Raw genomic sequence first — 24,691 nt, 5'->3', positions numbered from 1 at the left:
GCTATACACCTACAACTGCATACAGCCGTATAGTAAATAACAATATTTAGTGTCCTATTTGTTCTTTGGTGTCCTATTTGCCCTGAGTAAGTGTCTCTTGCATCAGCTATTACAATTTATAAAATACGTAACAATCACTGAAAAGAATTTCAAAGTGTATGTGTGAACGGCACTTAATAGATTTAACGTGCAGTTTAATTTTGCATACTGTGGAGTGATGGAAAAACAGTAGGTGTGAAAGAACTGAGATGACGTTGATGTACCTGACGCCATTAAAAACCCGGAAGTATGGTTCACTAGCGTACAAAGCTAACTCATTTCGTATGCTACTGGAAGACATGGGGGCTGTGTTTCACAGCCATTACTGACAGCGCTACTGCTGAGAGTCCACATATCGTTAGAAATAAAACAGAGAGCCCTTTTCGTATTAAGGTAAGTAGCTAGAGGGTGTCGGAGTGACAGTTTATGGTGGAAGAAAACGGTCTTTAACTGTAATGACAGTAACGTCACTATCTACTTGCGCGTTGTTGGCTAGTTAGCTTGGGTAGGTGACTACCGTGATCTGTTTGTGTAAAAAAGCCTTTCACGGATTACAACGATGATGTCAGCCTTCTGAGTTACACAGGTAGATAAAGGGTTAATAGAAGGTTTGGGTGATAGTTGTTAACAGCTAACGACAGTGTCATAATGCTGTACTAGTCTGATGTGTGCATACAGGCTAAGCAAGACGGTTAACTTAGCTAACAGCATGATATTTCTGAACTAGACATGACAGTCACGTTAAGCAACAAATATAACATTAAAATGCTTCAATTTAAAGCTCAGCTATGGTTTAATCTTCTGACGTGAATAGCGTGTCACATCATACCAAGTTAACAACCGGTTACTATTAAACTGTATTCTGGCGGCTAACGTGCTAACGAGTGTGCTAGGCTAGGTAGGCTCAGTGGTGCAGGTGTTTTTGGTGAGGTGAATGCCCAAAACGCTGGGTTTCGCAGTTCACCTCTGTCTGGCCACCAGCTGGAAACTGATGTTGACAGATGTCAGATCGTGTAAAGTAAATAGCCATCGTAAGACAGCATTATAATGATATCAGTACCCTTTAGCAAGTAAATCCTTCAAAACTTGTTGCCGTTAACAGCTGTAAACAGGCGTACGCTATGGAAATATGTAATAATATATTATGGTATAATATATATGGCTATAGATCTGCGTCTTTTTTATTGATTCCTTTGGCATGCATTGTTTGCTTAGCTCTCATGTCCATCACGAAGTAAAGAATGAGCAATGGCACAGGTATGCCACAGTGTTGACAAATGAATACTCTGAATACTCCCTCACAGCTTAGTAAATCAGACCTGCAATGTCTCTCAGCACAGTTCCATACCTTCTTATTAAGCTACATTGTTTTGGGTCAGGCTCAGGTAGAGCTGGGTGTTGTAGAAATTGAACAGAAAACAGACTGACACACTGGCATATACAATAGCAAAGCTGACAGCCTCAGATTGAGCCATGCAAATTAATGGAGTCCATATTTTTATGTACTCTCAATCTGGCTATTCACACAGTGTTAAAGCAGTTGGCACGGACTGAGCATACATAAGCATGAGGGAAGTGCTGTGTAGTACTGTATATCAACAATATATATGCTATACATGCAAGGATACTCATTAACAGAATTGGTCAGGGTGGGTATTGGCAAAGACCTACAAAGCTGGATATATATCCAGTGTGCTTTGATCTGTACTTATTCCTAACATTTTTTTATGCAGGAATCTGTAGAACATTAATTATGCAAACTTTACAGAGTGCATCTCATTTTATATGATAATGAAATACATTAGTATATATTATAAAGCCTATTCAGCCTTGTTTCACTGCATTGAAATAAACATCAAAGTCCTGAAAGCCCACAAAAGACAGATAAAACGATGAAGAAACTGTTAACATTATTTGGCCATATTACCGTCGGCCATGTTCTTTTGTCAGACTTCCTGTTACCTAACATGCTTTCAAATAATATTTTGCAAGACAGCCTTACTGTGGTGTGCTTGAGTTTGCTCTGAGTCATTTTATATTTTTTGGGACAGCTTGGGCTATTATGCTGCTTATTTTCCTCAGCCAGCAGAGGCCAGACACTGGTGGGCACTTTGATGTGCAAATTTTCAAGCAGGTGCATTAGAGTGCATGTCTAATGGAGTGTTAAAGGCTTCTGCCTTGCTATAAAGGGTTTGGCTTCAGCTGTCTCTTTCAGTGATTGCAGACTTAGTTTTTTGACACTCAGTTTATAACTCTTAGTTAAAAATGGAATTTTTCTTTAACTGCTTTCCTGCCCGCGGTGGTCTCTCATCTGCCCCTCTCACCTCAGCTGCCAGGTAAAACCTGAACATGGAATCCATGCTGAACAAGCTAAAAAGCACCGTCACTAAGGTGACGGCAGATGTCACCAGCGCTGTCATGGGCAACCCGGTGACACGGGAGTTTGAGGTTGGACGACATATTGCCAGTGGTGGTCCTGGCATGTGCTGGAGGATCTACAATGGCACAAAAAAATCCACCAAACAGGTGGGTGTTAATAATGTCCCCTCTGGTCAGAGCAACTCAAATTCAAGTTCAGACTTAAATGGATAAATAAGTGATGGTGCCTGTGCTGTTGATGTCAGCTGAAGACACCAGAAATAACCGTGGGACTAATTTCAGCATCTTGTTGTTTGTCTTTGACCCTTCAGGAAGTAGCCGTGTTTGTGTTTGATAAGAAGATGGTTGACAAGTATCAGAAATTTGAGAAGGACCAAATCATTGATTCACTGAAAAGAGGGGTGCAGCAGCTGACCAGACTGCGTCACCCCCGTCTCCTGACTGTGCAGCATCCTCTGGAAGAGTCACGGTAATTAACACACACAGAAACACATATATCAAGGACAAACTGAATGAGTCACACCTCAAGGAGGGGCTTGACATTTGAGGGAAAAATTTGATAACAAATCTATTTGTCTGCCTCTGTATGCGCGTATGTGAGCAGAATCTTGTCACGATCAAAAGACTCTATAGACTAGTCTCTGAATAATTTATGGCCTCTGAGGGCAGAAGAAGTTTTGAGATGTTCTTATGCTTCTTTTCTTTCTACCACTGCCTTTCTTTAACTTTCAACCCAGGGCAGTTCTTACTTCACAGTACTTTTCTGGCTCTGTTGATTTCCAAGTTGATTATGCTGTTAATTGTATGTTTCTGTTCAAGAATAACTCAACATTTAAAAAGCAGTTATTTGATATTATTTCTTGTGTGTGGCCCTCAGAGACTGTCTGGCGTTCTGCACAGAGCCAGTGTTTGCAAGTCTGTCCAATGTGCTGGGCCAGTGGGACAACCTGCCCAGCCCCGTGCCCAATGACATCAAGGAGTACAAACTCTATGATGTGGAGACCAAGTATGGGCTGCTACAGGTGAGAGTACAGAGAGGTTAGATTGCTTGATGTAGGGCTGCAACTAAGTATTACTTTTACAATCGATTTCATCAGTGAATATTCACATTTTATGAGCTGGAATCAGTTCATTTTTGGCATTCTTGATTAAACACATGATAAAAATGACCATTCAATCATCAAAATTGTTCCCAATTAATTTTCAGACAGTTGCCTTTTACTAGCTGACTGAAACCCACCTTAATGAAGTTGTACAGTTCATCTGCCAGACATTTGATAGATATTTTTGAATGAGAAGTCATGTGTTCATTATTATAGGCACACTAAATCTTAGTCATCTAGCAGGTTTTAATACCATGTAGTCTGCATCTGGAAGGGCAGTATACATTCATATGCTGTTCTTCTCAAAGCCAGTTGAACCAGCTCAGTTCCCCGCCTCACCTGTCAGTGCCATGCTGTTGCCTGACAAGCTGCATTGTCTGTTAACTTTTTACCAGGCTGTATGTTGTCCATCCTCCCCCTTTTTGCTCTTTCACCCACACTGATCTTAATTTAGCTTACCATTTCCATAGTCTATAGAAGTTATTTAAAGGAGATTATGGCTGACAGGGAAAGAAAATACCCACAATATTAAGCATAGGATTTTGGTTGTATTAATTCATTTGCAGCTGCCTAGTAATCCTATGTTTATTACAGAATCATGGTCACCCTTTCATACCAAAGTTGAGACATACCTGATCCAGAGTAATCTCTGGTCATAATGTGTAATTATGAGTCACACTAATGATGAATATAGCTTTATCCTGGAGTCCTGGCTTTGATGTGAAATGAGTATTGGTTAACCAGGCCTGATCAGTTTGACTCTGTTTCAGATCCAGGGAGTGTTGTGCTAAAGTGTTTGCACTGTAATACAAACATCTATCTTCCTGATTTTCCCTGACATTTTCATCATCTCTTTAGATCTCGGAGGGTTTGTCTTTCCTCCACAGTGGGGTGAAAATGGTCCATGGCAATCTGTGTCCAGAGAACATCATCCTCAACAAGAGTGGAGCATGGAAGATCATGGGCTTTGACTTCAGCATCTCCTCCACAAACCCCTCAGATGCTGAGGTATGTTGAGAAATTTTGTTCCGTCAGTTCAGCCTGTCAGGCTTCTACCCCAGCTTACTGCCTGCAAGAGGCTCTGCTTGATTGATATCCAGTAGTACTGTCACATCTTTACAGTCTCATACTCTCTCATCCCTTTCAGCCCAAGTACACATGTAAAGAGTGGGAGCCCAACCTCCCCCCGCTCTGCCTCCCTAACCCTGAATACCTGGCCCCTGAGTATATCCTGTCTGTCAGCTGTGACTCCGCCTCCGACATGTACTCGCTGGGCGTGGTCATGCATGCCATCTTCAATGAGGGCAAGCCTGTTTTCCAAGTCAATAAGCATGACATTTTTAAGAGCTTCAGCAGGCAGCTGGACCAGGTGAGTGGAAGTGTGCTAAAACGTGACAAAGGACTGGAAAGACTCAGGATCATAAAGCTTTCATATCATTGTAATCCAAATGCTGAGTCATGGAACATGTGGAATTATTTTTTTTCCACACATGCTTATTCTTTCCTTTTCTCAATCCCTTCCTCTTGGCAACTGTTCTTGTGTGCTCAGATTTGAGTCACCGTCCAGCTCATAGTGCAGGCAGATGTCCAGTCCAGATTTGATTTGTGAAACGGATACATGTTTGAAATTATCCTGATGACTGTGACTTGACAAACTCCAGGGCCTGCTGCTCCACGCTAATGTGTAATCATTCAGCAGTGCAGCTTCAGTAGAAATAAAAATTGTGTGCTGTAGTTCACTGTTATCACTATCACTACCAGTAAACCACTGATCCACTCCCCCCCCAAATGTTCTACTACATTTTTTCTGTGTTTTTCAATTGTAGCTGAGCAGCATGAGTCCAGCAGTGCTGAACAAGATCCCTGAGGAGGTGCGGGAGCATGTCAAAATGCTGCTCAGTGTCACACCCACTGTCCGGCCTGATGCAGACCAGATGACCAAGGTTTGCATGGTTGTCACATACATGCTGATGAATTAAGATGAACTCACATAGCATATTGTTTGTGCTTGTGTTAGAAATGTTTTCTGGCTTTCATCTGAGGACACATTTCTTATTTTCTGTGTTTTTTCGTGTGAAATTCAGATACCATTTTTTGACGACGTGGGTGCCGTTACTCTTCAGTACTTTGACTCCCTCTTCCAAAGGGACAACCTACAGAAGTCTCAGTTCTACAAAGGCCTCCCTAAAGTCCTGCCTAAACTACCCAAGGTAAATGCTTGTACAGTCTGTATTGGAAATGTGGTGAAATTTGGTACAAAGGCTGAGCTAAGTGGTCAAAAATCACAGTACAAGTGGAGGGTATTTCCCAGAATTGTTTACTGTTCAGCTACTGCACATGTAGACCTACTTTTTCAGTAACTGAGTTCACATGTTACTGTCAAACAGTGCTTTCATTGTTCCCATATTAATTAGAAGACACGATTGTTCATTTATGTATACACTTTATGTTCACATACAGACTGGCTTTTGTGACACAAGTGCTGCTTCTTGGAAATTGTATTGAGTTTTTTTTTCACTTGATTTCTGTTATTTTTGTTCCTATGTTGTTCTCTTTTATTCTGGTTGCCTCTTCAACCCATTCTTACTTCCTTTCTCCCAGAGAGTGGTGGTGTATCGAATCTTGCCGGCGTTGACCTCTGAGTTTGTCAACCCGGACATGGTTCCCTTCGTTCTGCCCAACGTGCTGCTGATTGCCGAGGAGTGCACCAAGGAGGAGTACATTCGTCTCATCTTGCCTGACCTCACACCTGTTTTCAAGCAGCAAGAGCCTATTCAGGTAGACACACATAAAAACACTCGGCATGCTATTGTATTCTAAGCATTTTTGCTACGCTAGCAGTACAACCAGGTGATATGTTCTGAGTGTGCTGTGTCTCCCTTTTGGCTGTTCTGTGTTTGAGATTTAAAAGTGATATTAATCAGTTAAATACAGCCTGACTAAAGAGCATGCTCTGTTTGGGCCCAGTCCATTACTTTATAAGACTTGTTTTTCTCTGTATTTTTCTTTCCATGCCTCCTCAGGCTAGTAATATGGTGAGTGGTCTCTGCTCCAGTTACATCAGCTAGTGTATGTGTTGTGTTGTTGGTGTTGTAGTACTAAAAGCTGTACTAAAGCCACTGAAATCACAGTCTCCGATCACTTCTACTTACCACCCTACTCATGAGTTAGAAGATAGGATAGTATTCTCTTGTTTTCCTAACTGCATCCCTGTGCTGTGCAGATCCTGCTGATCTTCCTGCAAAAGATGGACCTCCTGCTGACCAAAACACCGCCAGAGGACATTAAGAACAGCGTGTTGCCTATGGTCTACAGAGCTCTGGAGGCACCCTCTGTACAGATCCAGGTATGGGGGGTGGGGTGGGGTATTCTCAGTATTAACTGAATATAGTCAATTGTAAACCTTTGAAACCAAAAAGGTGACTGCTAGATCAATTGCAGCTGATGCTAAATTTTTTTTGGTGGAAGTTGTCAGATGCTTCTATGCTTCTATGAGATATCTGGTTGCTTTGTTGCTTTAGAAATCACCTATTTGAAGTACATTGAGAATAGTTGCCCATTTTTACTTCTCTGAATTTTTAGCATTCCACTTGGAACATTTTTTTTTGTCACCTCCTGGTACTTGTCATCTCTTTTTAGTGTTTTATCTTGACTGAACAGTGAGAATGGATGCTGTTTTTTGCATCATAAAAATGTCATATTTCATAACACCTTATCTGCGGCCGAGCAGGAGCTGTGCCTGAATATCATCCCGACGTTTGCCAACCTGATTGACTACCCATCCATGAAGAACTCCCTCATCCCTCGAATCAAATCAGCCTGCCTACAGACCTCCTCACTAGCTGTGAGTCTTCATTAGTTATTTTCTGCTCTCAGCTTGTACCTGTCAAGCTATCTGCCTCCACAAAAAATATACTTTTCTTTAGTTATGTCTTTAAGTGTCTTCACTTTTGCCCTTGTCTTTCTCTAGACTCTTTACTTCCACCACTTACTACAATCAGCTGCCTGAAATTGTCTCTCAAAATGTTATCTCATTCAATCTGTGCATGTATTTTGATGTTGTCTATATATGTATTTTCCTTTGTTACTGTAAAGGTACGAGTGAACTCTCTGGTATGTCTGGGGAAGATTTTGGAATATCTTGACAAGTGGTTTGTCATCGACGAGATCCTGCCCTTCCTACAACAGATCCCCTCTAGAGAACCAGCAGTACTCATGGGCATTCTAGGTGAAGAAAGTGGACACTCTCTACTCCACTCCTTAACTCATGTGATTGAAGCAGCTGAGTAATTTCTTGGTCTGCTTATTGACCGGTTGTTTGACTTCCTTTCTCCTCACTTTAGGAATCTACAAATGCACCTTCAGCCACAAGAAGCTGGGAATTCCCAAAGAGCACCTTGCCACCAAGAGCCTGCCCCACCTCGTCTCTCTTAGTATAGACAACAACCTCAACCTGAATCAGGTACCACAGCCAACGCATAACTGCACATACCTGGAAATCTGTTTAGACTTTTTGTTTCATCTGCTTAATTCTATTTAATGTAAGTTCCCTCTCATCTAATCTGATACATTCTACGTTTCAGTTTAACTCATTCATGGTGGTTATACGGGATATGCTGAGTCGCATGGAGGCTGAACACAAGACCAAGTTGGAGCAGCTGCATGTCATGCAGGAGCAGCAGAGGTAACTGTGTAATTCACCGTATACAACAGACTCTGCTTCTTAATCAAATAGTCATAAATATTAATGGAATTTTTAATACAAATTACCTAAGACGTTTCAGGTAATTTGATCACTAATAGAAAGCAATGAACAGTTGATAGTGGTCACATGAATATGATAATGGTATGACTAATCAGCCTTGTATAAATGCCTCTATTTATGTCTCGCTTTCTAATTTTGATCATTGTTGTCTCTTCTGACAGGAGTATGAACATTTCAAACCCAGGGAACCAATCAGAGGAGACCAAGAGCTCACCAAACCCTGGCAACCAGGTGAGAGGTTGATTCCATATTAACTAGGGAACAGATCAGAGAACATGTATGGGTATATGTGCTGTGAAAGAAATGTATTTACCTCTGTGTGTTTTGCTTTCAGATTGATGATATCTTTGGCAGCACTGGGGTTAATGGGAAAGAGAATGGATCTGCAGCAGCAGCCCCACAGCCTAATAGAGTATGGAAATGATTTCATGCCTGATTTACACAAAATTTCACCTTTGCCCATTTAGCATGTGATCCAGTTTGTTCATTGTCTCTCTTCTTTTAACCCCCCCCCCCAGATGTCTCTGACTCTAGAGGAGAAACAGCGATTGGCTAAGGAGCAGGAGCAAGCAGCCAAACTGAGGAACCAGCAGCCGTTAGCACCACAGACTATTAAACCAGCCACTACCAGCAACTCACAGGTAAAAACTGCATACTTCAGACTTCAACATGCAGTCATGCTCAAACACAAGACTAATCTCACCCTATTTATTGTTGCAGACAAAGGATCTGACCAGCAGCCTTCTCAACAACATGACATCGCTAAACAGCCTGTCCTTGGCCAACACAGCACGACCAGCCACAGTGCAGGGCTCCACCATCTCTGCCTACCCCTCTGCCAGCCCCATGGTTGGCTCCATGGGCGCCTCAGTCTCTAATGGCTTCAATGCACCTATGGGCTTCCAGACAGGAGGCATGGGGATGGGCATGCGGCCCACAGGCCCTGGCCTCTATGGTGGCATGGCCACCACCACCAGCACCCCAAACTTTGGAGCGCTCACACAGAATCAAGCACCCATGGGGCAGACAAATAAAGCCCCTGACATGTCAGCCTTGGACAGTCTTTTTACACCCAGCAAACCCAAAGTCACCCTCAACCAAATGGGTCCCACACCTGGAACCAGCACCCCTTGGCTCAATCAGTTCAGTGCAGCCCAGAACACTCAGACTCAGATGCAGGGTGTGCCAGTAGGTATGGGAGGGGTCCCCAGTGGGTTCGGGATGCAAGCAAACCCTTTTTTTAGCCCGCAGAACTTTTCTCAACCTACTGCTGCCCCTAGCATGAACCAAAGTGGAATTAAACATAGTGCATCTGTCAACAATGATCTGAAAGACTTATTTGGCTAAATGTACGTGAAAATATGCCAGGTTTAGTATATTCTTTTCATAGCTTTGGAGAGAAGAGCCTTGAATTCTCACAAAAGAAGACACTGATTGAATGTGAAGATTTGAAATCCTTTCAAGGATGTTACGGTCTGTATTTTTAATCCGACCTGGTTTAAATTCTGAATCAATTCACGTTCAGCTGGCAAAATTAACCTGCACCTGAATTCCATTTCTACTTGACCAGAAGGACAAAAAGGTTGGGGTGGGAACTACTTCTTCTATGCTGTGTTCTTTAAATGCTGGGGGTTTCCTACTGTTTTGTACTTGACATTCTTGGGAGTCCAGACGTCGTGGGTTGAGATGAATCCCAACTCAGTTTATTCAGGAAGGTTTTGTGTTCATATCATGAATGATTGAGTGGATTGAGTGGATTTCACTTCCTGAACAAGTTGCATCAGAATCACACTTCAGAATTGGCAGAGAAAGATGGGGAAAAAGTGGCTTCCATGCCACACATCTGCTCAGTTTCAGGCTTCTGTATCTTTATCGTTTCTTCAGACTATTTTAGGATTTGCTGCATGTCTAAAGTGATCAGAAGGCTGGCTTAAAAAACAAATACTGCATACACCAAAATGTCTTAGACCAGTGGGAGGTAGCTTGAAGTGTAGCACTGACAGGCCTGCAGTCACTGATCTGCATCCAGGAGGCTCCTCTGTGGATACAGTCTGAAAGGGGGTGTAGAAAACTGACAGCCCAGCAGTTGCGGTTTAGATGGGGCAAACAGAGTAACCCCTCTGCAGTCTGTCTCCATGGTAACTGCTCTTCTGCAGCACTTCCATTTTTAAGAACACAAATTGGACTTATGATCCAGTCTGGCCTTTACTGTTTCCCTTCTTTTATTTCTTTAATTAAGTGGTTCTATCAACATTTAGGCAAACCGTTGTAAAGGGAAGGGTTACTTTTGTCTGGTCAGAGTTTCTAGATTATCAGTTTCTGTAAATGCAGTATGAATGACCTATGTGTCTGATAGTGGGTTAGGATGTTTGGAGTAGCTATTACAGCAGTGTCCTTTGAACAAGATGCTAATGCTAAAAGCAATGAACAAGGACCATATGCACCGCTTAGGCTATCGTGCCTTACATGGGTACATGCGTAAAACTAGACAGACAGCGTTCATCTGTTACTCAAGTATTAATATTTTCCCCCCTTAATCAGCTGTCTGCCATTTGCTTCTCAAATTACTTGCTTTGTTGCATGTTACTGAACTTGACCACTTTTCTGATAATGATTCCTAATGATCCCAGTGACCAATGACAATTTACTTCACACATCCAGCCGTTTTCGCTCTGATGAGGTTTGTAAAGAGCTCGAGATCCTCCAGTGTACCATTTCTGTTGATCAATTTGTACAGTGAAGAAAATATCACCATATATTTTGATTTCAGCACTTTTCAGCTGTCAGAGGACCTGTGCTGGCGACATATAATGAAGTGTAAATATATAGTTATTTAAAAAGCGATCGCTCTGTGAGGGCCTTGGCATTTTTATGTTCTTGTGATAATGGTTAAGAGGCCTTAGATGAGTCGTGTGCAATAATCCTCATCGGTTGTTGAGGGTGCACATCGATTGGCTCAAGCAGCTGTCGATGTGTCCTTACCTTCATCTCCACTGACCTACAATAACTCCATAGGTCTGTCTGATTTTCTAAACTGCTAAACATTGATGTGAACTCATTCTAAATCTTACATTTCTGAAGCAAATTTCACCATTTTAGGGTTTTTAGATGCACCTTGGTCACACTGTGTTTCTGCTGACAGTGATTGTTGTTAACATGCTGAAGTGTAACATCTTTTTATTGGATTAATTTTTGGTTTTTTTTGGTGTGTAATAATGCCACCTATACGAGGTGAGCTCTCCCTCCAGCCGCATGGCAGTGTTACGCGCTTGTGAATTTGGCTCATCAGGTTCTGTTAATTTCCCCATTTTTTGTCATTCAGGACTACAAACGTGTCTGTGATCAGATCTTTTTCCATCTGTAGATCGACATGTACTGTGTGACACTGTTTTGATTTCATCACAAAATGGATGTGATCTTCTGAGCGTGTGTCACATATCCTGGCAGAACCCCAAAGCAGAAAACTAAAGCTTATTCTTCTACGAGATTGTTTGTATACTACTGCTGTCATATATGTGTAGTGTGGCCTGTGTTTTATGTGTTAAGGTGCTGGTCTCTGAGGTGGTTCAGTGAAAATCTGTACATATAAAGGAAAGTACACAATCTAATGCTCTCAAAGCATGGTCATTATTTGTGTGATGGCTTTCAAACACTACTTCAGATACTGGAGTGAAAGTAACTTTAATTCAGAAAAGAAAAACAATACAAAGTGTACTGATTACAAGGCAGTGTTAATAAACATTTTGATATTAACATGCACGATTTAATATACATTATTAAATTGTGCATGTTAACTTCACTTTGGTTTTAGGTTACAAGAGGTATCTTGTCAAAAGGTAAACAACAGTTAAAAAGTGCATTGGTTACACAGCAGTGTGTATGAACAATTTAGGATTTACCGAGGCTTAAAATAAGGCAGGGTTATATCAAACATTGGTAAACATCTCAGTTTATGGTTAAAAATAAACCTAAAATATTAGAGATAAAAAAAGCATTCACAATAAACTGGCAGAATGCTTTAGGAAAAGGAAGTGCATTTTACTCATGGTTCCTGTTCCTATTGATATAAATATTATTAAGTCTTCCCTGACACTTTTTATTAAATATCCCAGGTTTAAATAATTATTGTATAAGATCATCCAAACAGCAAAGAGAGGAGGCAGTATGAATACAGACAAGAGACGACCTGAAGAAAGCGATGACATAACTGGTAAAAGAATTGCCATTAAAGTAACTCCCGGCTTCCAAATCTGTTACTGAGCAAGTCGTCGCACTGATCTGGTGGTATATGTGGACAGGTTTCTCTGGGTCATGGCTGCAAAAAACATTTTAAAAAAATGGCCTGAGCTTTATACAGATTTCTAACTTTGATAAAAAACTGTAGACGTCCATGTTTGCAGCTCACCTGAGAAGTTCAGCTCGTAGCTAAAGTTTTTGGCGGTAAAACACATGGAGCCTGATGGGTTCTGTTGGTATTGGAGCTCAATGTCCTGACTGGAGACACTGCAGTGACGATACTTCTGCACAACACAGGGAGCAACACAAAGGAAATCCACAAGTGTGGTTAGCTCACAAAACCCTGTTTGTCAGTTACTATGGTGATATATTACTGTTTTTTTTAGCAGTGCTAGTGGCATGGCTCTGTGGATGACAATGTCAGTGCACTACTCCAGAAATGTCTGACTTTGGCATTTCACTCAATACACCACTGGACCTCAACAACCACTTACATGTTATATCTGCACTTTATTTACTGATTTCCATCAGTATTTACTGCTTCACATTACTGGTATTTCCATGTAAGCAAAAGAAATGTATATCTTACTTTGGAGTAATCTTTCCATACTCCACCAATATCTTGGAACTGCCATCGTGGTGTTGCCTCTGAAACTAAAGAGCAGAAGAGAAAAGTTCAAACAGTTATAGTAACTTTGTTTTGTTTTACAAAGACAGCTGTTCAATGAACAATAGAAAATGTTTAAACTTTAAGTTGTAAAGCCAAGGGAAGATTAATGGACAAGAAAGTGAGGGATATTGCCAATTTAAGTGTCTGGCACTTAAATTGTCAATCTTCAATCTAAATTGAAATTGAAGATTACTGTGTCATATTTTTGAGGTCCTTGTTTCATAGTGAAATGTGTCTCCTGACCTGCCGCCCTGTTGGCTCCAGTTTTTAAGAATCCTCCTCACTGCTCTTCTAGTCCCGATTTGGTTATTGACTTGACACATTCCTGTGATAAACCAGCAAAGAGAATGTGGACAAGCAGAACCACTGGATTCAAGAAAAGCACTGATTGTTTGGTTCAGCAGAGGAGCAGCGTAGTAGTTTTGTGTGTGTGTGTGTGTGTGTGTGTGTGTGTGTGTGTGCATTACTTGAAAAATCCAGTGTGTACGAGTATCTGTTGATGTTGAAGTGTAGCTGGCCCTGTGGGTTCAGCTGGTATTGTGTCTCGATGGCAGCGCTGTCAAACGAACATATCTACAGACAAGCACAAATAAACCTGCTTTAGAGCGCAGAGTGTGTGTGTACACACTGTCCCTGAGATGCAGAATGAAAACTGCACAGATTCAGTGAGCTCGCTGTAAATTAACACACTTTGTGCTGAATTCATCAGAATGAATTAATCTTTGTTGTTAGTTTTACCACCAGATGCCACTGCAGACTCTGACTTTTTTTTTTTTTTTTTTTACCAACAAACAAAAAGAAGAATGAAAGTAAGGCATAGCAATAAGCACCACAACATATTAAAGTTTCAACTTCAATCTGAAAGAAAGATGAAAACTACAGTATCCATTTTTGGTAGGTTTTATTTATAAGCCTTTGCTGCAGCTGCCTGAAACTGCTGGATGCCCTACTTACATGTGCTTGGTATTCTGTCCACTCCCCCTCGTCTCCCATGAATTCCCACATGTAGCCTCCATCAGCAGGCTGGGACGAGGAAGCCATAGGCAGGACTGAGGTGGAGTAAAGGCTGCCAAGACATGAAAACACCATCACTCATGTTCAAAACTACATACAGAGGCTGCTAAGATCAGAGGCTTCACTGTCCTTCCTCTATCCTGACTTAAAATTCTGTTTCAAGTCATACTTGGAGACAAAAATCCTCCAAGTTGAGGCTGTTTGTCAGCAGACAGCTCAATAGATGAAGGCCGATCTATATGGGATATAACATGCAAACATTCCTCTGTCTGAATGCAGGAGCGAAACATTTCTTTTACCTCCCAGTGTTGGATGTGAATTTTGGTCGCCTGCGTACATTCCTGCGCAAGCCTGTGATGGAGTTTGTTTGGATCATGGCTGCAGAGTAAAATACCACCAGTTAGATTCAGCTCAGTAAAGACATGTTTTATAGAATTAACTAGCTCACACAGGCAAATCGAAATACCACATACTGGAGAAGTCGAGGGTGTAGCCTGTGGTGCCCACTGTGAAGTTAAACCTTCCCTGAGGGTTGAGAGCGAACTGACTCTCAACATCTCTGCTGCTGACTGATGAGGCCAACATGCTGGAGCCCTGAAGAAGAGGAGGAAAGAGATGAAGGATGGAAAAGAAGGGCTGTGGTGCGATTTGGGTGAAGTTAGGTCAAGGTTCAACACCTAGAACATCAAATGGACCCGGGGGCTTCGTGCCAAAGATCCTCCTCACCTGGGAGCCATATTCACGCCACAGCTGGTCATCTCTGTAGTACCAGCCCACGTCCTCTGTTTGACCCTGTGGCACGAAGCTCAGTCTCTGAACCTTTAGAGCGGAGTTCTGAGTCTGCAACTTATCAAAGTCAATGAACACCTTCCTGTGAAGACATACGATTCAGTCTGACTGATCAGTAGTTCTTGTACAATGTCAGATTTAGAATACTGATAATGACACAGACATTTAGCTTTTGCAGTTTAGCTGTTCATCGTAATCTTATTAGCCAGACTTTATCTGCAACTTTACATTTAAATATTTCCAGATTATACACAAGTGCTTCCTAAATAAAATGCAGTGAACGTTAAAACATTTTTTTTGCAATTGTCAGACAAATGGCTGAAGGCAAGACCATTTAAAATCACTCCACTGACCCTTGGATAGTGTTGATGGTGATTCCTTTCGCCCCAGGTTGGCAGTAGTGGGTCTCGATCACATGGTCGTGATCAATTGTCTGCCACTCGTGTCCATTTGACAGCTGCCATTCATAGTGTTTCCCACTGACTGTAAAACAGAGGAACACAGGCTCCTGTTACAGATATGTGTGTTCTCTAAATAACCCATGATTTAAAGAAACAGTCACAGCTGTAAACCAGTCTGAGCCCAGTTAATATTTGACTGTTTATTTCTTTACTGTTGTGTTAGAGCAGGTGTGGAGATATGTACCTTAGACCAGGTTCTGTCAGGCCTTTGTTAAATGTACTTGTATCACAGAGACTGGACAGAGAGATCTAAATCTTTGTCCATACTTTACATTCAGGAACTTATTCTTGGCAGATAAGGAAGTGAGTGTGTCTTCATGTACAGTATGTCCACTGAGAAGGTCTGCAGTGGTAAAATTAAAAGACCTCAGCTACTCTATCATGTAACCACAAAGAGCTGTGCTGATGGAGAGATGGACTTGGCCACGTTTTATCTCAACAGCCAGTCTCTAATCAAACAGTCTAGTCTATCAGAACAATAAGACTGACTGGTGTAGAATTCATTAGTTTCACCTTCTAAAATAAGTCGTGCAATTCACTTCAAATCACTCCATACATAACAGAATGAGGCTAAAACGCAGGCCTACAACTTAATAACATACTTCAGTAATGAAAGTATTAAAGCAGGAACTTCAACTATCGTGTCATACGGACCTGGAGTCCCGGAAAAAACCAACTCCTCTTCATATTCCTGAAAGCAACAAATACGTATAGAATACAATTCACAAACACAATCTCGGAAAACTTCTCGATAAACAGAAAAATCTAGTTGTGAAACAGCTGTTTAGACTTGATTTCATCGTGCAGACTCACCGAGCTCTGAGGAAAATACACTGTAATAATAACAAAAAGGCGGATTACACAATCATAAAGAGCGATAATAATGAATTTACTTGCGATTTTGATTAATACTTTGTATCATTTAATGTGATTCATCTTTACTTACTCGCACTCGGCTACCGGTGTAAAGGTTTCGCTTGTCATTTCACACTAAGTGACGTCTTTCACTTTCGCTTCTCAGTCAGATGTGTTCAGGCACGACCTGACAAGACCAGAGCAGTGACCCACACATCATTGGAAGGTTTGCTTGTGAGCTGTTTTGGTAATTCTAACGCTAATCACAGTTTGATTGCAGTCAATACATGTTGTCATCGATGCACATTAATTTACTATGTCACTTTCTGGCTGCTAAGAAGAGAAAATGATGAAAGTTATGTATATATTTGGTGTTGTGCATTTATCATTTGCGGTTGTACATTTATATGTAAAACATTATCACATCATAAAATTAATAGAAACTAAACTGAAATTCACTAGAGCACTGATTTAAAAAAAAAACAAAACACACAGGATGTTTTTTTTTTTTTTACTTGCAATCATTTTAATGTCCATGTAAATAATAATTAAAGCAGAATACAAATGAAGTATAACGTGTCTTAAGACCCCAGACTGTACCTCCAATATCAAGCAAAAATAATATGAACTGAGGAGCCCTACATCTACAGTCACATGGATTTGATTGCATAATGCAACCACCTGAGTTAAGGACTTTGGTTACAGCTTCAGAGGTATGTCATGTAAAAACACCTCAGTGGTAATATGTAGAATAACCTTCAGTTTGCATTACATTTGGTCTGCAGCCAGCCAAGTAGAGGCAGTGTGTAGACGGCAGCTTGAATGTAACAGCAAATATTATATCTGATCATTTCTGAAGTGTTTGATCATTAGTTTATATATTCCTCAGATTTAGCAACATAAAATAATTTCATCTTTTTGCTATGGCAGTGTGTAGTAATGGTAATATGACAAATCAAGGTGGAAATAGCTTTTTAAGATGAGCACTTGTAAGAGGCCTGTCGGCACAGTACATGATCGGAGTGCAAGCTTGTCAGGCAGTATTTTGATGTGTCAGTACACTTCAAAGCCTTTTGACACCGTCCCCTATGGCAACCAAGTTTTTAAAAATCACAACGTCCTTCAGGATAATTAAATCTTTATACTGAATTCCTCCTTAATATAAACATAGTATTCAACTTCCCATTATAAAGCCAATATACCACAGATCCAAATCTACTCAAAGCCAGCGCTAAAAAGTATCCTCCCAGATAAATGAATATCAGATTTGTATTAGTTTTAATGCAGCCGGAGACATTAGGTTGAGAGAGAAGAGTCCCAAAGAGCCCTAAAAGGACGATGATGCATATGGTTTTTGCACAAGTGTTTGTGGACTGTTGTCTGGAGGTCAAAATCCTCTACGATGCTCACACCATAACACGTCTGACCTTGCGTGTGCGCTTGGTCTTATGGTTGGTTTGGGTCATTGCTGTAGGGAATAACAAAGAAAAAGAAAATAAATGTTGAGTTTAAGAGAAAATAATATTTACTTAGGTTTAAATTAAACAATTCTTTCAAGGAGATTTGTCTTAGAATCAACAACTGCATGTGAACTCATCATAAATAACTAAACTCTGACAGTTAGAACCAATAGGGAACCTGTAAAATAAAATGTTACTATCTTCTCTTATCACAGTATTTAAAACACAGCTCAACCTCTGAAGTCAAGTTTGTAGGAGTCTCCTTTCACTGTGAAGGTCATGCTGCCTTGGGGATTTTGCTGGTACTTCCTCTCAATGTCATCGCTGGTCATTGAGCATTCAGTTGAAGTGCCGACCTGCTGACAAGACAAGACAAGACCATTGAAATCATCACAAATTATCTTAGCATTCTTATTTAGAGACAAATATGTAAAGTCAGAGATAACAGATAAGTTACCCTGTGTTTGAAGATGTGCCAGTTCCCACTGCTTCCCTCAAACTCCCACTGTGGTTTGGTACCCAGAGTCATATTCTGGATACCTTGAGAAACTCTGTAACAACAACATTTTGGAGAATATGCTTATTTACTGTCTTAGTGGGACACTGGTTGATAGCGTTCTGGTGACTGTAACCAGTGGTTAGCTTAGCATTAAGACTGGAAAAGACTGGAGGCAGGTGCCAATATTTCTTAAGCCTTGTGCTGAATTCTGTTGGCCCTTTGAATACTTTTACTCTCCCACACAGCGTTCCTCTTAATGTTGCCCTTTGTAGTTGGGGTTTACGGCTCACGTTAGGTTATGGTTAGGCGTCTTAGAGGTAACTGGTTGGGGTTAGGTTAAAGTAAGAGGAAACACAGTAGGAAAGAAATAGGTACAGGTAAGTCGAAACTCACCCTCCTTGTGATTGTCGGTACACAGGTCGACGAGTGACTTTCCTCTTTCTCTTGTTACTCACTTGTCGCATTTCTAATAAGAAAAAAAAAAGAACAATGAGGTTAGTATTTGAGAAGAAACCGACACTGTTCAATAAACTGTGTGAGTATACTTCACCTTTGAATCTGATTTCAAAGGAATCAGCACCAATGTTGAAAGTAAAAGAGCTTGATGCATTAGTCTTGAACCTCTGCTCTATGTCTGAGCTCTTCACAGGAGTGGGATTGCCCTTTGAATCCTGTCAAAAAAATTAAAAATAATTCACAAAGTGACAAAGATGACAAATGAATTCAGGACTTTGGTTCAACACTGTTACTACTCTGAGGTGCTTTTACCTTGTCTCCATACTTGATCCACTTATGACGCAACAAGCAGTACCACTGCCACACGGTGTTACCATCATCTAAACGTCTCACTCTCAGGCTTTTTCCATACACTCTCATCCTGTTAAAATCTATGCTCACAGCCCTACAGACAGACAGACAGACAGACAGGGAAGTAGAATAAGCTTTGGCTTTACAATACTTAGTACTAGAGTACATTTACAGGATTTGTTTGAAAAGACTGAAAACATAACTGAAGCTTTACACATCTACTGACTGACAGGACAATAATAAAGCATACATTTCTAGCTCTTACCCATATGGTGTGCTGTAGATTTTAATGCTTTTGGTATGGGGCAGGCAGTACTGGGCCTCGATTACGTGATCATTGTCAATGTCCTTCCAGCCATTTCCATCATTCAGCTGCCACTGGTAGTATCGGCCGTCAGTAAGTTTTGGTTCTAGTTAAAGAGAAAAGATGTAATGTTGATGTTTTAAAGTACTTTGAAGAAAGTGCAGGAGCTAAGGAGCCAGGTATTTTCCAAAGCTAGAAGGAGAATGAATAATATTAAGAGGCCAGAGACTCCTCCTTTCTCACCTGTAGATGTTGAACGCTTCGAAGCCCTGCTGCTTCCACGAGAGGACTCCTGTGCACCTCCAGGGTGCTTCAGCCTACACTGGGACCCATATTTACAGTTTCCTCTCAGGGCATACTTGCAGACGTGTGGGTAAGGGCACCTGTTACCATCTCGACAGTGACCGTTGTTGTAATACTTGCAGGGATCCACATTAGACTTAAAATGAAAATAGAGAAGGTTTTTCATCACCACAGAAGTAAATATTGTTCTGTGCTGTACCAGTATATATAAAAAAACATAATCACATCTTCTCCATCAAGTAACAAACCTGACAACTGGCCTCAACATCTACATCTGAATCTCCATCATTGCTTGACTCATCACTGGCGTCAGATTCACTAGTTGCAGAAATGTCTTCATTGTCTGACTCTGGGAAAAAAAATGGTACAACATTGGAAAAGAGGAAAAACACATATCAGATTTGTACATGTTTAATGCACATTTTATTTATCCTGTGTTACCCATCCTGTGTTTGCTGTGCATAGGTCAATATGGTGGGTATACCTAAAAAAAATGTCCACATATCTACCCTCCAATACATTCCAAACATGTCCAAACATATACAAACATGTACCTCTGGTCAGGGGATGTTTTTCACATTTTGGGCTTGACCCTTTAGTCACAAGTAAGGTAAATATTAATGCTACAGAATATAGTGGTATTTTAGACAATAGCGTGCCTCCAACTTTGTGGCATATACATGTGAGGTAAATAAATAAAGTGTCTAGTTTCTTAAGACTTCATGTTACCTGATAACATCTAGGGAGGGAGGAGTTGGTGACCTGATAATACTTTTTATTACACTCCTCTTTCCTTGTGTTTTGTGGCTGTCTGTGGTGTTGAACTACTTTCAGTTGTTATGTTGCAGAAATTTTCCATTGTGATACTTGTTCTATAAGAACTAACAAACTAATACCTTAAGTCCACTTTTTGAAATTAACATATATTTGTTTTGTTTAGTACAATTAAACAGTTTTTAAATTAAGTATAGTTCTACAATTCAAATACACAACATGTATCTGCTGCCCCTGCTGCCTAATTAAGTTACATGACCCATAGGTTAGAAAATAATTGATAGATAAGTTAGATGATGCTGCTTCTACTAGTCCTCCTCCCACTACTACTACTACTAAAAACAATACTTTCAGTTTAACGTAGATAAATGATAAATTAAAAGTGCATAGAGGTTTTGACTGTAGTTGTACAGATGTTATCTCTTTGTAGGAAGCCCCATGAAAAACGAAACTGGAAATGAGAAGTGTCAGATTCTGCATAAACAATGATCGTCACAGAAATCTGTGTAAACTATACGAGAAAATGGCATTTAGTTATTCTGTTGTATTTGTTTTTCATTTGTTCTACTGTCATTCTAATTTTCTCATGAAAAGAAACACACAGTGGCCACACAAAGCTCTTTTTATAAGCCAAAAAAGCCGCATTTGGTTTAAAGGGAAAACGGAACGAAACTTTACACATTAAGCCAATAAACACAGATATAAATGAAATCAACAACAAACACACGGTCAACGCTGCAGTCAAACTATAATAATGTGTTCGGACTACTTACGGAGAGCTGTCGCCATTCTGATGTATCAATACAATACTTTCGATTTCATTTTTAATACATAAGGCTAGTCACACCCACACAGACTGAATTATAAAGAGGTTGGTCCTGCTCAAGAGCCCCCAGGGCAGGAGTGCTGGGGGCCCTTCAACACATGCACTACAGGCTATACAAAAGTAAAGCTGACAGCTTTAAGTTTGAAGAAATGTTGTGGTGTAGGAACCAATTGTAAACATTAGATGTAAGTCAGTATTTGAGTAGGGCCTTTTAAACTGAAAACCAAGTAGTCTTAAACTTTTTTTGGTGTATGTTTGCCCTAATGATGAGGTTTTAGAATCAAGTTTAATTTGGTTGTATTCAGTGTACATTTTGTAAAGAAATGCAGTTCATACATTTTTTATATTTATTATTGCATAGCCTACTGATGCTTGGATTATTTTTGTGTATACATTTTATGAAACAAATGAAATGTCTGTATGTCGTTTTTAAAATGTTTATTAGTTTATTGATATGAAAATGTAAAGTTTAGCTTCAGAGTTTGGTGGCGCGCTAAACCCTCCACACCGCTGGATGGCGACAGTGAGCCGATTCTCCCTTTGGCGCTTCCCAGTTTACAGGCGGCGATAGAGCGCTCATTTATTGTACAAGAGAAGAAGAATGGTAGGGTCCCTCTGAAGAAGACGGGGAAACGACCTACGAAGGGCACTTGATAACAAGTGCTGAAGGAAATAACGGAAAATAGATAAAAATGGAATTTAAGGATCACGCTTACACCAGCACCACTTATGATAAAGTCAACCCCGTGGAGTTCACATATAAAAGTAAGTATGGACGACAGGAAAATGTGAGAAAAAATATTTTTAATCAAGCTAGCCACACACACACACACACACACACACAGTTGAAGTGGAGTTAGCTCAGGAACTTATCAAGTGAACCCCACGGTGAAAAGTTACGCAGCAAGCACGCCTTTATTAATTTCATTCAACATTAAACAGTCAATGTTGTTAACCTACATTTTTAAATCGTCCTTCGCTGTCAGTGTAGTTTATATTTGTTGCGTATTATTCATTTAAATGAACACAGACGAACTGTGAGGTAGCAGATTACAGTCAGTTCATAAACTAGCAACACACCTGTTGCAGAATTCATCACAGTCCAGGTGTTTTATACACTTTTTAATAAAATGGGGTAAAGTACAAGTAAGTACAGTTCAAGTAAGAGTTTAGAACAACACACACAGTCTGCACTATGTGTGAGCATCAATATTAAATGTAATTTTCGTTAAGTGCTTATGTTTAATTGGAGTCATCCCCCCCTCTCTCTTTTTCAGTGAATTCAAAAGAAATCGAAGACTTTGTGAAGCTGAGGGTTTCAAATAATTTCCTCTTTTCTGGAAAAAGAAACACTTCCATGTGGGCATGGAGGTATGCCATCAAGTCAAATTTCTCATGAAGCTTTGTTAATTTGGAAAATTTTGGTGTTATATTAAAATACATTTGTTATACTACTAAGATGATTCTATTTTTAGGGCCATCCTGAAACATATGGGATTACAACAAAAGATGAATCATAGTCAAGCATCCAAAAAATGGGAAAACATGAAGAAGAGGTATAAGGTATTTCTAGTTTTTATTTAATTTGGATTCATGAAGGGTTTTTGACAGGTTTTGTTCTTGACTTGATGGCTTGATTTCTGTCTCCTCAGGAGCTAAAGAACCCTCAAGATGGGGTGAAAGTGTTCCCTGAAATGTGGCCTCATTTCACCTTAATGGATGACGCTATGGAGGGTCGGCTGGAAGGCAATGCCCCCATCCTGAAGGCTTTCCCCAGCAATAAAGACAACAGTGATTTCTTACCCATCTCCAAACCCAAGAGGAGGAAGGTATCCATGGTGACATCCTCCCCTACACCTTCGGTAGGAAGTGGGCCGGAAATTGAGGTTTCACTGAATGAGGATGAGGAGGTGGTGCAGGACGAAAGCAAGGACTGTAGACCGCATCATGCAAGAGGTGGAGGACAAGAGGAACATGATGGATAGCGAAAGACGTGTGATGGAAAAGGAGAAACAGGTGATGGAAAGGGAGCGGCTGTTGCTGGAGAGGGAGAGGGCGACGCTGGACCGGGACGTCGCCGCTCTGGACCGAGACCGAGCCCTGCTGGAAAGAGAGAGGGCGACGATAGAGAGGGAGAGGGCAGTGATGGAGAGGGAGAGGGCGATGGTGGAGAGGGACAGAGATGCTGTGTGCAGGGACCGGCTGGCTGTGGAGGGAGAGAGAGCCAGGCTGGAGAGACTTTTTGCACCAAAAGAAAGGACTGAGGAAGTTACAGAAAACAGCAGTGAGCAAAGCAAAGTGAAAGACACAGATGTCAAGGACAGGAAGGAACGGTTCCTTTATTTGTTGGAAAAACTTATTGAAAAATTTTGAGAATCCAGTGGCTGATATTTAGTTTCCAATGACTTATTTTTGTTAAGCTGTATGTGTCTTATTCTGCAGGAAACTGCCACTGAAAAAAAACATTTGTCACATTTGACACAGAAGTTTTCAGCTTAGCTTCATCTGCAAAACCACTGTATCAAAATCCACAACATACTTCCACCTATAAGTCGTCAATGAAAACGTTGAGCCACTCCTAGTTCGGAGAGGTCTTCAAAACAACTTTATTCACTTGTGGTTATTCCATACAGAGCACACAATAGCAAGCTATTAGCATTATTCTTAACCCCATCCACAATCAAAATCAACAACCCCCCCTCCCAAATGAAACAATAGTCTTTAGTTGACCGACTCTAGACATTCGAGTCTTTGGTATAGGCTATTGTGCACGGTTAAAACATCACTTTTTGAAATGTATTATACCAAATATTGCAGTTCATTTAAAAAAATCTTTTTTTTTTCAGAATATATATTTTTATATTACAGTACAGACTTTACAACAAATGATTGTGTTTAAATGCGTCTTTTATTGCATTAGATACTCAAATTTACCTTTCATTAAGCTCCAGCTTCAATAAGTTTATGCTAGTATACATTTCCAAAAGTGTTAGATTTGTCATTAATATTAATATTATTTTTTATTTTTTTTACAAAACAAACATATTTAAACAATGTTACTGGTTGTTGCTTTGCCAGTCTTGAACAGACACTAAACAGAAACATACATGTTGTTTGAGGGTTTTTAATAAACTGATTTCTCCGAATGCCACCTACTGGTTTACACTTAATCAAGTTGCGGAACAGTCTGGCTTTTGACAAAGTTCTTGTGTGTATTTGTGTGTATTTGTGTGTGTGTGTGTGTGTGTGTGTGTGTACATGCGTTTTGGTTGGTGAGGGAGCAAGACAGTTGAAATGGTTTCAGTGTGCATGTGTTTGTGTTATACCTGGCATAGAAGTCTGAACAACAGGAAGGAAAAAGGTGCAGTAGAGCAGTGTATACTGTATGTGCTTGATCACCAGAATCT

General features: G+C 40.5%; 4 protein-coding genes across 5 annotated transcripts; 2 read left to right on the top strand and 2 right to left on the bottom strand.

Moving 5' to 3' along the window:
• Positions 1-286: 286 nt before the first annotated feature.
• On the top strand, positions 287-11,894 carry scyl2 (SCY1 like pseudokinase 2). The gene is made up of 18 exons (XM_018685634.2): positions 287-432; positions 2,369-2,565; positions 2,730-2,887; positions 3,296-3,440; positions 4,380-4,529; positions 4,669-4,890; positions 5,348-5,464; positions 5,606-5,731; positions 6,123-6,299; positions 6,745-6,867; positions 7,252-7,365; positions 7,617-7,749; positions 7,865-7,983; positions 8,105-8,205; positions 8,448-8,517; positions 8,621-8,698; positions 8,805-8,927; positions 9,007-11,894. The coding sequence occupies exons 2-18, from the start codon at positions 2,389-2,391 to the stop codon at positions 9,631-9,633; spliced, it is 2,760 nt and encodes a 919-aa protein (XP_018541150.1). The 5' UTR covers positions 287-432; positions 2,369-2,388; the 3' UTR covers positions 9,634-11,894.
• Positions 11,895-11,951: 57 nt separating this feature from the next.
• si:ch211-244b2.3 (uncharacterized protein LOC557230 homolog) lies at positions 11,952-16,514 on the bottom strand. The gene is made up of 13 exons (XM_051077876.1): positions 16,403-16,514; positions 16,270-16,289; positions 16,111-16,147; positions 15,349-15,478; positions 14,933-15,077; positions 14,680-14,800; positions 14,506-14,584; positions 14,147-14,258; positions 13,660-13,765; positions 13,393-13,517; positions 13,112-13,180; positions 12,692-12,806; positions 11,952-12,601 (listed from the first exon to the last, which is right to left on the bottom strand). Coding segments are annotated over exons 1-13 (1,122 nt in total). The 5' UTR covers positions 16,404-16,514; the 3' UTR covers positions 11,952-12,539.
• A 294-nt stretch (positions 16,515-16,808) lies between these two features.
• Positions 16,809-21,358, bottom strand: si:ch211-244b2.4 (uncharacterized protein LOC541512 homolog). 2 transcript variants are annotated; one of them, XM_018685638.2, is made up of 10 exons: positions 21,232-21,358; positions 19,933-20,033; positions 19,625-19,820; positions 19,343-19,487; positions 19,039-19,171; positions 18,821-18,941; positions 18,664-18,736; positions 18,229-18,322; positions 18,007-18,130; positions 16,809-17,779 (listed from the first exon to the last, which is right to left on the bottom strand). In XM_018685638.2, exons 1-10 carry the CDS (start codon positions 21,245-21,247, stop codon positions 17,718-17,720), a joined length of 1,065 nt encoding a protein of 354 aa, XP_018541154.1. In that variant the 5' UTR covers positions 21,248-21,358; the 3' UTR covers positions 16,809-17,717. The 2 variants fall into 2 exon arrangements, with proteins under 2 accessions (XP_018541154.1, XP_018541155.1); XM_018685639.2 differs by having other exon boundaries at positions 18,007-18,127.
• A 440-nt stretch (positions 21,359-21,798) lies between these two features.
• On the top strand, positions 21,799-23,661 carry si:dkeyp-38g8.5 (uncharacterized protein LOC568385 homolog). Its single transcript, XM_018685641.2, is given in 5 exon segments — positions 21,799-22,049; positions 22,562-22,655; positions 22,760-22,847; positions 22,937-23,241; positions 23,243-23,661. Coding segments are annotated over 5 exon segments (975 nt in total). The 5' UTR covers positions 21,799-21,976; the 3' UTR covers positions 23,658-23,661.
• The last annotated feature ends 1,030 nt before the right edge of the window (positions 23,662-24,691 follow it).

Source organism: Lates calcarifer, linkage group LG18 (genome assembly GCF_001640805.2).
Source record: "Lates calcarifer isolate ASB-BC8 linkage group LG18, TLL_Latcal_v3, whole genome shotgun sequence".
Classification (NCBI taxonomy): Eukaryota; Metazoa; Chordata; class Actinopteri; family Centropomidae; genus Lates; species Lates calcarifer.
The sequence above is the reverse complement of the archived record's forward strand: the minus strand, read 5'-3'. Positions and strand labels throughout refer to the sequence as shown.

Bases quoted from the DNA above. Each gene is read 5' to 3' on its own strand.
- si:ch211-244b2.3 (XM_051077876.1), bottom strand. The intron at 16,148-16,269 runs GTGAGTCTGCAC...TGTTGCTTTCAG, and splicing joins TGTATTTTCCTCAGAGCTCG to GAATATGAAGAGGAGTTGGT. The intron at 13,766-14,146 runs GTAAGTAGGGCA...GCTTGTCTGTAG, and splicing joins GGACAGAATACCAAGCACAT to ATATGTTCGTTTGACAGCGC.
- si:ch211-244b2.4 (XM_018685638.2), bottom strand. The intron at 18,737-18,820 runs GTGAAGTATACT...TTTTCTTATTAG, and splicing joins CTTTGAAATCAGATTCAAAG to AAATGCGACAAGTGAGTAAC. The intron at 18,323-18,663 runs GTGAGTTTCGAC...TTGTTGTTACAG, and splicing joins TACCGACAATCACAAGGAGG to AGTTTCTCAAGGTATCCAGA.
- scyl2 (XM_018685634.2), top strand. From the start codon at position 2,389: ATGGAATCCATGCTGAACAAGCTAAAAAGCACCGTCACTAAGGTGACG. The intron at 5,465-5,605 runs GTTTGCATGGTT...TGTGAAATTCAG, and splicing joins ATGCAGACCAGATGACCAAG to ATACCATTTTTTGACGACGT. The intron at 7,984-8,104 runs GTACCACAGCCA...TCTACGTTTCAG, and splicing joins ACAACCTCAACCTGAATCAG to TTTAACTCATTCATGGTGGT.